Source organism: Plecotus auritus (assembly GCF_963455305.1).
Source record: "Plecotus auritus genome assembly, chromosome: 8".
NCBI classification, from domain to species: domain Eukaryota; kingdom Metazoa; phylum Chordata; class Mammalia; order Chiroptera; family Vespertilionidae; genus Plecotus; species Plecotus auritus.
The window spans coordinates 72,743,696-72,756,792 of NC_137782.1; the positions used below are offsets into that span (position 1 = coordinate 72,743,696).

Sequence of the window (13,097 nt, forward strand, 5' to 3'; positions counted from 1 at the left end):
ACATAACATACTCTGCAATCCTTGAGGCAGCTGACGTTTCAGTGTAGCTCAAGGATGCTTAGCTCAGAAAACAAACACATAAAAAAAATATGGCTGATAGAACATGTCGGCTATAGTCAGTGTGACACCAGGGCCAGGGCATTCACAGGCATGGGCTGAGTTTGAGGGGCCCACTTCTTTTCCCCAAGCCCAGATATGGTCAACATACAGTGTTTTTGTATAGCTATCGTTCATCTGCCACATGCCCTTTTCCTAAAAAGTAATTTGGCAGTGTCAACATGTGTCATTATTTTTGTCCAAAGGTATGTATTCCCCAGATCCTGTGGTATTCACAGGCACACAGGGGTCGGCCTGTCTTAGAATCCAGTTGCCTCACCAGCACAATCAGCTGGTCACCACAGGGCCCTGCAGGAGCTGGTGTGGAAAGTAAAACACACTTAGAAATGAGAAGTAATTTTATTCTCCTTGTCCTTCTCCCTCCATCCCATCATCCCTAGTGTTACTTGGAGCTTTGCATCAGAGAAAACAGAATTAACAATGCCTTGATTTTTTTCTTCTTCTCTGCTCTAGTATTACTAGAACCTTTGCATCGGGGAAGACAGAAAAGGTGATCTTTCAAGCACTCAAGGAGTTAGGTCTTCCCAGCGGAAAGGTATGAATTAATTTATTTTATTTTTCACTTACACTTGACATTCAGTATTATATTTCGGGTGTACAACATAGTGGTTACACGTTTATATAACTTATGAGGTGATTCCCCCAATAAGTCCGGTACCCACATGGCACCAGACACACTTATTACAATATTATTGACTCTATTCCCCATGTTGTACTTTACATTTCGTTGCTATTTTGTAACTACCGGTTTGTACTTCTGAAACTCTCCCTTTTCTGTCCAGCCCCCCAACCCTCCCATCTGGCAAACCATCAGCTTATTCTCTGTATCTATGAGTTTGTTTCTGTTTTGTTTGTTTATTTTGTTTGCTAATGAAATGATATAGTATTCGTCTTTTTCTGACTTATTTCACTTAACATAAGGTACTCATTTATTTAATAATGTGTTCCTAAAACCATTTTCCTTATTTATGTTCTCATATGTAATAAGCCAGATTCTATATAGCGTGAACACATACATATATATATATATATATATATATATATATATATATATATATATAAAGCCAATATATATATTAAACCAATCTCCATTAGATTGAGAATTAGATGCAGTCCCATAGACTCCAGTTCCTTTTCTCTTCACTTTCCTTCCTTGCTTTTGTTTTCTGGGCATTTTAACCTCAGTGCTTTCAAATTCAGAGAGTGTACTTCTAAGTGTTGTTGTCTACTTTATTAAGGAGAGGAAGTGGCTCTTGCACAGTCTGTGGAAAGTTTATTTTAGAGGAGGCCATCAGCATTGCCTAGATCAAGCGCAGTGTCGGCATGAGTAATTGACTAATAAATTCAGTTCTTCTAGACGGCTGGCTGGTGTTTTATGAAGCACCTCTTCCCCCGCAAACCAGTTGTGTTCATGGCCCTTCAGATTTAAAAGAACTGCAATTAATTTACCGACTGCAAGAAAGATTTAAGCCTCTTGCTGCTTTAAAAAAAATCCTATTTGAACTATAAATTTCAGTATGAAAAGCAAAATCTTATAGGGTTGTCCTGAGCCCCTTCCTGTGGTCTTATGAAAATTCACAACATACGCAGAAGTAAACTCCGGGCTTGATTTATTCAGCAATCTTTAGGCAGGCTCTTGTGTTTCTCCCTCAAAGAGAGATGGAGGAAATGTTTCTTGGTATTTGTTCTCTGGGGTGTTTCCTAGAGCAGCTCCAGCTGTGGCCGAGGTCTGCCACACAAGCCATGGCTGGCCACGTGGTAACTAGAACCGCTCATTTCCACGGGCCCTTTCTGACGATGGCCTGGCCGCGGCTGGAGGTTGACCTCTGGCTTCTGTCAGCAACAATCAGAGATGGAGGCCCAGGGATCCTAAGTGGTCAGTCCTGTAGATTCTTTTGCTCCGAGGAGAAAATATATTCCATGATTTATGACATACTTTTCTTCTTTACAGAATGATGAAATTGAGCCTGCAGCATTTACTTATGAAAAGTTCTATGAACTGACACAAAAGATTTGTCCTCGGACAGATATAGAGGATCTTTTTAAAAAAATGTAAGTTCCATTTATGAGAAAGGGTACTTTCAGTATTATCCTTGTCCTTTTAGGTTTGTTAAAGTTTTATTGTCATCCAATTTTATGATAGTATGTTGATAGTATCTAGGGATATCTAGTGAGGATTCTATTTTCACCCCCAAGTTTATCTGTGTAAAAGTTTACTGATTTTTTTTTAAAAGATTTTACATAAATTAGTGGCAGCACCTGGAACCTTTTTTTCCCTTTGCATTGGCTTTACTAACTACCTACAATTTTAACCTGCTCCTTTAGGTATTATTAACCCGTTATGTGAACTAACTAGATTCAATTTGGAATGTTATTATGTTGTTGAAAAGTTCATTCATTCCAGTTATCTCAAATGGATGACTTACATGTTGTTGCTTTTTTTAATAACGTCTTTTGATAATGCTAGAGAAGAATTGCAGACTTTTCTGTGAGCTAGTGGGAGTGTTTCTTTTCCTTTGTTGTTGGGTTTTTGGGGTTTTTTTGTGTGTGTGTTTTTTCATTGTCTCTGGCCACTTTAAGAATGCACCACTACTTCAGGGTTAGAAAATAAGTTTAGAATTATCATCAATAATTGTCAACATGTAAATCGTACATACTGTAGCATCAAATACAAAAACTTACTTTTTCTAATACATTTCTTTTCAGCAATGGAGACAAAACTGATTATTTAACGGTAGACCAATTAGTGAGCTTTCTAAATGAAGTAAGCTTTTTCATACATTAACTCCATATAGTCTGTGTGCAGTGGCTTGCCTCCTCCAGCGTCCTCATTGCATGCCCGCATCATTCGCCCTCATTCGCTTTGCTTTTGACCTGCTGATCTTTCCATTATGGCTTTACCAGGTGCAAAAATCAGCCGCTGCCCTTGTGTGTCCATGCACTTCCCTCACGTTGGCTTTGCACACTGCTTTTTTGTTGGTTTCTTGCTGTGATGTATTGCTCTGGTTCTGTGTGTGCGTGTGACTTTTTAATGATATATTGATTTAATTAAGTGTGTCTATGTTTTTTTGCAAGACGATATTGAAGGTACTTATTTTATTTTGTTTTTCCTATTGATCTCATTAAATAGAAAGAGAATGGATTTACTTTGCCACACTATATAGTTGGATTCTCCATTGCTAACTTTTTCTCATATCTTTGCATGGAACTGGGAAGCTTGATTTTTGTCTTTTAATGGATTGCATGTAAGAAAAATGTGTAAATTCAAAATAGAATATTTTGACGACAAGCACAATTATATTTTCTGGGTGAAAATACAGTACATATTAGGTCAACTGGATTGCAGGTTAAATTTTTACTTTTTATTTTTATAACATTCTCAGGGCTAATTTTAGAACATGATTCACTTAACCACCAACACTGGTTGACAGAATTTGCTTAAGCAGAATAAAAAAAAATATGGTAGGACAAGTAAAGGTTGCAACTTTTATTCCAACTCAAATTAACTTCTTCTTTTTTTCCCCATGGACCAATAAAAGCTCTTCAGTGAAACCCACAGAAGCTCTTGCTAAATCCAAAAAGGAAAATTCACTTTTCCCCAACACTTTAATAATAAGAGTTAAAGTAAGAAATGGACAATATATTTTCGGTTCCAAACAATTTATGTTAACCATTGTACCATATAAAGGGAAAATGTTAGAAAAGTCAGTATCATGCCAGACATGAGGGGTTGCCTCAAAAAAGACAACAGGCAGGCTGAGACTTGCCAATTTGCAGAGGGAAATCACATCTTTGCAGAAGGGCTTCCTTCTTTCCCTGCCAGGGCCCAGTGACTTCCAATATGTGGGTTGCATGTTAGAAGAAACAGTTACCAGAGCCTAACAGCACTGATGCAGAAGAGAGAAGGGACCCCATAGAAGAGCACAGAGGCCCACGTTCACATAAGCCTTTCAGTATGATACAATATTTATTTTGCTTGAAAACAGTTTAAGCTTTTGCACTCCACCATTTTTTCTCATGTGAATACTGTGTTCAGAATCTTTACCCAGATATTATCCACACTCTTCTGCCACCATTACTCGGAAGTTAAATCGCTTTCCTTAATTTCTTTAACCCCTTCTCCCTCCTCTGCTTTTAAAAAATATATATTGTTCTATGTCCCTCAGCTTCCTCGTGCACTTTGGGTGTTTGATGATCTTAAATTTCTGGTGAGGTGGGCAGGAAGCATGCTTTCTACTAAAAAGGGAAAACACTTCAGTGGAGAGGAGAAAATCCACCAGCCCATCAATTTGGCACTTCCTAACAAAAGACCCTTGTGAGCATGGGGGTGAAGTTGGCACCCAGCCTTTTATTAAAATGTGCATTTCCCTATGCAATTCTGAGTCTGAGGATAGGTGCTGCCTTCATGGGTTTTTCATGCCTTTCCTTTTATGGATTGTTTTGGTATGCCTACCTAGTAATCACTCTTGTCATTCCTATAAGGCTAAGTAGATAACATTTAACTTTTAAAAGATATGATCACCCATACTTTCTTGCTCTGTCATCCAAATTCTTTCTTAAATGTGTATTATTTGGTAAGCTTTTATCCATCACTATTGCAGTGACCAGTATCTCTCAGTGGTCATTTCCTTCTATTTGGTTTCTCATTAGTAGTAAGGAAGCACTTTTAATGCGGAGGTGATGGAATCAGTGTGATTTTATCCTGATTTCTTGAGGTCATAGAGACTACAAGACAGTCCAGGAAAGTGTACAGCCTTTATTTTTAATCAGTGTTTGCCATGAATCTCTTCCTTTTCTATCCTAGTGACTCAACTGGAAAAACTAGACAGACATCTGAATGTTGCCTTGAAGAAGCTTTGTCAAGCTTAGGAAATGTTCTGCCAGCTCCTTGCACCCTTCCTTTTGAGTTGCCTCTCTCATCTCTCCAAAATCAAAAGCATCCTTTAGGCAGAGCTTCTTCAAAACCCACAATGAAAGGAGGCAGGGTTCACTCCAGAAGGGAGCAGGCATTGGAATGTAAGGGTCTTTGAGTCCAAAAGCTTAGACCTAAACATTTTCAAAATGCCTTAGCCACAGTCTCAACCAGCCAGAATTTGACATTGCATTAGAAGTCCTGGATCATGCAATAAGACAAGGAAAAATAAATGAGTCCCATGAACATGAAAGGACTAGGTCCTATTCTTACTGTTGATTGTGTACCCTGAATATTACAAACTATCAACTGCAAAACTCTTTGATTAAATAAGAGAGTTTAGAAAGGTAACCAGAGATATGATCAAGAAAGCAAACATCAATAGACATGAACACCAGCATTAACCAATTAGAATAGGGGGAGAGTTCCATTTTATTAGAAAAGCCCATCCTGCCTCTCACCGCCTTCCAGCTTGTAAATCTCTTTACTCTTTACATCAGATTTCCTGTTAGTGTATTAATGTGGGAGGAGAGAAGGAGAAACAATCCTTCATTGACTGCTGTCGTTGCTATGTAGGGTTGTACCACCTTTGGCCTATCCATGCCATTCGACACTTACTAGTTTTCCCCAGTACCTTTAGACCTGCTCCTCATCCATGTCCCAGTACCTCCTTGTTTATAGTTCCCGCAAGTGCAGTCTGTGGGTGCAGCTTAGGCATCCTCTGGGAGGTTGTTAGAAATGCAGGCTCTCGGGTCTTACCTAGTCCTGAGGAACTGGAATCTGCATTTAACAAGATTCCCAGGTGCTTTGCCTGCAGGTAAATTTTGTGAAGCACTGTCCTAATGAATTACCTGGGTCCCTCCTTGGAATGCCTTGTGTGAATGGGGAAAATGTGAGAGCAGCATATACCTTCTATCACTGGCCATAATGAATTGTGTCATGGAAATCCACCACTCAGGTCTAATTATTTTTTAATTGACTTCAGAGAGGAAGGGAGAGAGAGAGAGAGAGAGAGAAAGAAACATCAATGAGAGAGAATCATTGATTGGCTGCCTTCTGCATGCCGCCTACTGGGGATGGAGCCTACAACCCAAGCATGTGTCCTGACCATTGACCTTCTGATTCATAGGTCAACACTCGACCATTGAGCCACACTGGCCAGGCCACAGCTATGTTTCTTATTCCCTTCCAGTAGACTGAGGAAAACTTCCTTTGCCTATATTATGAAACTAGCAAACTGGCTTCTAGGAGAGCTGGGGGTGGCACTTATTAGGAGCTGCCACCTGGGCAGATACTGCTGTCAACTGGGCTCTCTGGATGTGGGTGCACTAATTAAAATCTCCGGGCTCCTATTAGTTTCACATCTCCCTGTGAAGATTTAGCCTAATGAGAAGCTAAATTGATTTTGGTTTTACCTTCATCCTTTATTTCACTTCTTATGAAGATGATAACAACTGAGGGTCTATGGAATTGAGAGATGCAGGGAGAGCAGGAGAGAAAGATTAAAATAAGAAAGAGAAGAAAAAGATCTTACGCCTCCATAATAAGAAATTAGCTTTATTTTCTTGTTGCTGGTAATCTTTCCCCTTCGTTAAACACATTATGTCATCATATTAGGGCTTAACCTGATTTTTAAATTTTATTTTTTATTTGTTTTTCAGTTGAAGGAATGTAAGAAAGGACCCGAGATCTCTTATCTTTTTCCATTTACAATATCTTTATTTTATATACATATAACTGATTTCAGAGAGAAAGGGAGAGGGAGAGAGAAAATCATTGATGGGCTGCCTCCTGCACAACCCCCACTAGGGACTGAGCCTGCAACCTAGGCATGTGCCCTGACCAGAAATCGAACCATGTACTCCTGGTTCATAAGTCGAGGTTCAACCACTGAGCCACACCGGCTGAGCTCTTTACTCTTTAATATATATGCAAAGAGAGAGAAGGAGTTATATAGTCTTACAAATAAGCCTACCCTTGCCAATTATTCCTTTATTTCCTTTATGTCTCTTTTGAATTTTATTTACGTCAACATCTATCTCCCAGTGCTGCTTGGATGGAAGCCAGTGATGCCTTTTCTCAGGAAGAAGAATAAGAACATAGTGATGAAGCCATGTCCATTTCTGCTTCATTCACTTGGGCACCTTCTGTGACCTATTTTTTGGAAGCTGTTTAGGATCTCATTTTGCAAGGTTCTGCGCATCATGGGGTGAATGTCCTGGATATCCTGCTTCACTGAGCATCAACTGAAAACCAATAGTCTGTCCCTTAGAGCTGTGAAGCATTTGTCTCACTGTGATTATGTCCGCATGGAACTCTTCTGCAACTTTATTACTCCAAGATCACCTAGAAATGAGCTTCCTCCTCTTTGTTTTCTTTTTTTCCTCTAAAAATGATAGTTTTGTGACTCTAATGCAAATCTTAGCATTTGTTTCCTTGCCTTTGGATTCTCCACATTGAACCGTACTTCCTTTTTGAAAGGTGGATATTTTAGGGAAAGCAAAAGTTGATGTCATCTGATGGAGCAGATGCAAAGATAAATGTAATTCCCTGTCTCTTTTTTATTATTTGCAAGTAATGTAGAGTAGGGGATGACGATACATCCATCTTAGGACTTGGTTTTCCTGGTTGTCGCTTCTGATAGGCAGGATGTGCTAGTAAATATCATGCCCTGGGACAAAATTGTACTGGGGTTTAATTAGGAGGACATCCCCAATATTTAGCATTCTTCTCTCCTTGTAGAACTTAGGTGCTTTGTAAAAAATGATATCCAAATATGTTAAAAGGCATACCTTTACATCTTAAATTGAAGCCCATCAGAATCCCCTGGAAGGCTTAAAAACAGATTCACAGGTCCCCCTTCCCCTGAGAATCAGATTTGGTGGGACAGGAGGGGCCCCAGAATTAGCATTTCTAACAAACTCCCAGCTGAGGGTGGTACCATTGTTGCCATTCATAGATCACACTGTTGGTAACACCGCTTTAGAATATGTGCATGTGTATGTAAACAGCACATAAGACTGTCTGGATTCCCTCTCCTCTCCCTAACTCTTTCTCTTCTCTCCCCTTTAGTTGAATCTCTTCTTCCTTTCACTCTTTAATTCATGTGGATTTTCCCCATAATCTCCATGAATGCAGAGTGTTTACCATTGAGCATATCTTTAAATCAAATGACTTAATTTTAGTAAGGAAGAGACATATAGTGGCCAGCCTTGCAGGTAACTGCAGTGCGGCCTAAGTTACCTAAAACTGCATCCATCTTCTTTCATGAGGTTATTTACAGAGGTGGACAGGAGAAGGAATGTGCCTAGAGAGAGTTTCTTCTTCGTTTGTTGGTTTGTTTTGTAAACAATGTATTATCACCAGAGGATGGTGCTTGTCATTTCCTAGAATAGGGAGCCCTAGACTTGCATGAGACCATCCATTTCCTAAACCAGGTGTCCCATGCCTTCACTGCCTGGCACTCTACATTCCACCTCACAGTTTCTCTGCACACCCATGACTTTTGTTCTCTATGGTCTCAAGGCCTGTTATCGATGTAACAGTGTCTGCTCTTGCACATGCATGGATGTGAGCTGTTGTGAGCTGTGATTTCTTAGATAGCAGCGAAGCATGCTTCATTGGGATAAATTGACAAAAAAGATATCGATTCCTTAACTCGCTGAGGAGATGGGAGGACCAGAACAGGCTAGGTTACAAGTACTTTAGGAAAGTACATCAAATGTCCTGTTGGCCAAAGGCATTCATTCTGTGTAACCCTCCTTTTCAAATTATCATTTCAAAATAAATGGGGAAGGGAAATCCATATGAGCTTTTAACAATTGTTTCTTACCTACCTTTTCAGTAGTGTTTTTCCAAAGTCTGTGCATATATTTGGGTAAAGAGTTGTTGCCAAAGTCCTATCTATTGAGCAGGTTTTGCTCCTATCTGCTTGCCTGCCATTATTCCATTGAAGTTTGCTTTATTTATTTATTTGGTGGATGACCAGGGGTCACAGTGAACAATAAGGAAATTTAATGGACACACTGCCTCCAGGTATATACTAGCACATATAAGCAAACAGACACACAGACACACACATACACACAGGACTGTAGCTGAGTCAGTGATTTGAACTTGTTTCATCACCGCTCTGAAGGTAGAATGACAGACTGCAGGAATAGCATTGCTCCTGTGCCTCATGTACCACCATGAGCATCCAAGTGGTGATTGGAAAAGCATGACATCACCACCCTCCTGAGTACCTTAGTCATTCATGTACTTTTCTGCCCAGAATGTCCTCAGGCCAAACTGAGTTAGATTTCATAAACTGTCTGAACTACGGATATTTAAATACAGATTTTCATACTGTTTATAGCTTGTAAATATCCTTGTGCTGATTAATTTTCATCATCATTAAAATTGATTCATTTTGATAAATATTTCCTCAAGAAAACAAAGTTTTCAGAGTGCCCATGAAATCTTTTATTGATGTGGAAATGAAATGATATTTGCCTGTCTCAGGGGATTTCATTATTGTTTTTGTTTGGGCACTTTAGTATATTATCTATTTTTTGAACTATTTTGGAATATTTTTTATTTGTGCTTTCATTATTTTCTTTTCTTTAAAAATTTTTTGACCTCACTTTTTATAGACATTTATGACAAATGTATTACCTGTGGGATGGGAACAAATGGACAGTACAGTTGACATGCACACCATATTACATAGCTTTCAGTTTCTGAAGGAAAACCAGTTTCTGTATTCTCCCAAATTGAGCACTTTGCAGTATTTGATTTGATTTAGTTCAGAGAGGGGAACCAGCCGAGTACTTCCAAATTTGGAGCTTTTTAAAGTATATTTTAGGGAGAAAGACAGGAAGACAGTGAAATCCTATCTTTGTAACTATAAATATGATATTATAAATATATATTGTTTTAGATATTACATACTTGAGTTGTGTAACACCATAAAGGCGAGAAATGTTAACCTAAATGGAGTTATTTTCTCATCATAGCATCAACGAGATCCTCGACTCAATGAAATTTTATTCCCATTTTATGATGCTAAAAGGGCAATGCAGATAATTGAGATGTATGAGCCTGATGAAGACTTGAAGAAAAAAGGTAATAAAAGTGAAAAAAAAAGTTTTCTTTATTTAACAAAGGCAAGAATATATGCAACACATTACAGTGGTATTCCCCCAGGTTCTTTCTTATATTGTATAATGCTTGTATTACATAATACTTACATGTAAAAATGCCAAATACAATCTCATTTGGAATCTTTGAAAAGAATTTCATTTCCTATAAAAATGTACACCTTCTTTTTCTCCCTTTTGTTTTGCCAAGCCTAGGACACTAAATACATTATTTGAGAAGCCTTCTCACCCTTCATTTGATCTCTATTATGGAAAGTAAATGCAATTGGTATGAAATTAAATAGTCAGGAATCAATTTAGCAAATTGGTGGGGGTTTTGAACTTTTGCCCCCTTCAATAAACTTTAGAAACAATGTATTGTCCATCCCAATATTTGACAAAGGAAAGGCTTAGAAAATTTAAGATTGGTTCTATAGCAATGGGAAACACCTGCAAATAATGGGAGGGATGATGCTAATATAACTGGACAGGGAGTGCTTGAGATACCTGAGCTAGTGCTTCCGGCCTTGTCTCAGTGGAGAGAAAGGAGGTCTAGGTTCAAGTTCTGTCGGTCCCATGTGTCCATGAGTATCATGGCTACAGTTTCTTCCTCTTTAGAACAGGGATTCATTTTATTGTGTGTCTCAGTGAACGTGGCCAAAAGGTTTACATATTCCCTGGACCCACATGGAACCTGTTTATATGCATGTCTGGTCCATCATGATGTGTGACCTCATCCCTGATATTTTTCCAAGTCCAATTGAGTTTTCCCTTGGTTGTAGTCCTACATTTATACTCTCTGCTAGGGTCTCAAGACTTATTCACTACTTACCTCTCTTATTAATACTCTGAGAATTGTGATTTATTCTACCTTGCATGTAATTAAAGTGAAAAGGAGAGTGGCTCAATAGAAAACTGAGCACTTTGCAGTATTTGATTTGATTTTGTTGCTACCCTGTTACTGTGTGAAATTGAGCAAGGAACAATATTTCTGGACCTCGGTTTCCCTGCTTATAAGATGGTGGCGTTCATGCAGTCATTTAACTAGTTTTTCTCCCCCTACCTTCACTCCTTAAAGTTTGTGAAGGGTTGACTTGGTACCAAGCACTGTGCTGGATGCTGGGAATTCAAAGCTGAATAAGGCAGTTGGGATCTATTGAAGAAGAAAGAGCAATTCCTCAGCAGTATGATAGATGTTATGGTAAAGGTGTATCATTGATTCTTTCTAAAGTCCTTTCAGGTCCTAAACAGCTATGAGATTATCATTGACACATCAGAAAAGCACAGTTTCACTATTTCACTGATGATGGAAATTTCAAAATCTGTCATTATCAAGTATGGATGAGAATGTGGTACAAAAGGCATTCTTTTTTTTTTTTTTCTTTTCCAAAGGGAATTCTTAATAAATTTCTGTTGGGGACATAAATTGGTACAAACAGCCATCTTGGTTAATATTTTGGCAGTAGTACAGTGAAAATATACCTCCCCTACAGCTCAGCCTTTCCACTTCCATGTATGGATCCTAGAGATTTTCTCTTATATTTCCCAGCTCTGACATTAGAGTGGCCCAATTTCAGTCCCTGGATCTCTGCTCATTTACACTCACTCTTTCAAAGAGCTCAGCCACACCAATGGCTTTAAGTTTCTTCTACACACACATGACTTTCTGTTTAAACTCCCCACTCCTAAGGTCTACAGGCCTGTAGTAGAACTCTCCACTTGAATGTTGCATGGGCATTTCAAATGTATATATCCATCACGTTTTAGTTCTTCTCATCCACAGACCTGTTCCTTTCCCAGCATAGAAACTGGTACTATTATTCACCCAGCTCTTCAAGCAAAAACTCTTGGAATCATCCTCAACTTGTTTTGTTCTTTCATTTCACTTCGAATTTATCAGCAGAATCTGCAAGATCTGTATGCACAATAAATTCCAAATAAATAAGTTCTCATCTACACATTTACCAGACTTTCCGAGCCTACGTTATCTCTCCTTGGACAATGCCAGTTGACTTCTAACCAGTCTTCTCCTTTCTACTCAGTGCCCTACAATTTATGCTCCACTCAGTGGCCAGAGTAAATCTTTCCAAACCAAATCTGATCATGTTATTTCACTCTTCAAAACCCTCCAAAGGCTCTTCAGCACTTAGAATAAAATTCCAAAGTACTTAGTCCAACTGATGTAGCCTTTGGCTGCCTCTGCAATCTCATTTCCATCAACTTTTCCCTTTGTCATACACTCCTGCAAAGGTCTTTGCACTTGCTGAACCTTCTGCCGGGTGTGCATATTGTGGCTTGCTCCCCATGCATAAACATGACCTCCTCAGAATGGCTTTTTTTGGCCACATATCTAACACAGCATCTTGGTCATCCTTGATCACTTTCATTTCCTGGTTTCTATTTCCTTCTAGCATTTTCTTGATATTATATTATACTTATATTTATTTGTTAATATATTTGTTCTCGTGCCCATACTATATGAGTTTTATGAAGGCGGGACTTGTCTGTTTCTTCTTTCACTGCACATATCCCAGTGCTTTGAAGAAGTCTTGCTCTCAGAATAAATATATGTGCCCAGGAGGTGGAGGCACACTTTTATGGTAGCATTTTTAATTCTAATTAGAAATAATGTAAATATTCATCAACAGAATAATGAACAATAAATTGTGGCATATTTATATATGGACTACTATACATTATACTGTACATACTGTACATTATTCAGTGAAAAATAAATGAACAAGAACTTCTACATTAACTGGAAAAATCCTAAGAAAATATAGAGTACAAGTAGCAAGTTGCAAAAGCAAAAGGTGGGATTTAAATATTTAAAACTCCCTAATGTTTGGATAAATGCATTTGTAGTAAAGTTGCAAAACCATCTTGGGAATGGTAAACACAAAAACTAGGGTAGTAGATGTATACATTGGAGTAGAAAGATGAAATTG

General features: G+C 38.5%; 1 protein-coding gene across 15 annotated transcripts in view; it reads left to right on the plus strand.

The window, feature by feature from the left end:
- PLCB4 (phospholipase C beta 4) overlaps positions 1–13,097 on the plus strand; it is a 400,050-nt gene that overhangs the window by 312,796 nt on the left and 74,157 nt on the right. For all 15 annotated transcript variants that reach the window (XM_080683992.1, XM_080683985.1, XM_080683990.1 and 12 more), the window contains 4 exons: positions 571–652; positions 2,069–2,169; positions 2,824–2,881; positions 10,027–10,135. In XM_080683992.1, the coding sequence (XP_080540118.1) occupies positions 571–652; positions 2,069–2,169; positions 2,824–2,881; positions 10,027–10,135 (350 nt within the window). The remainder of the gene's footprint in view (positions 1–570; positions 653–2,068; positions 2,170–2,823; positions 2,882–10,026; positions 10,136–13,097) is intronic.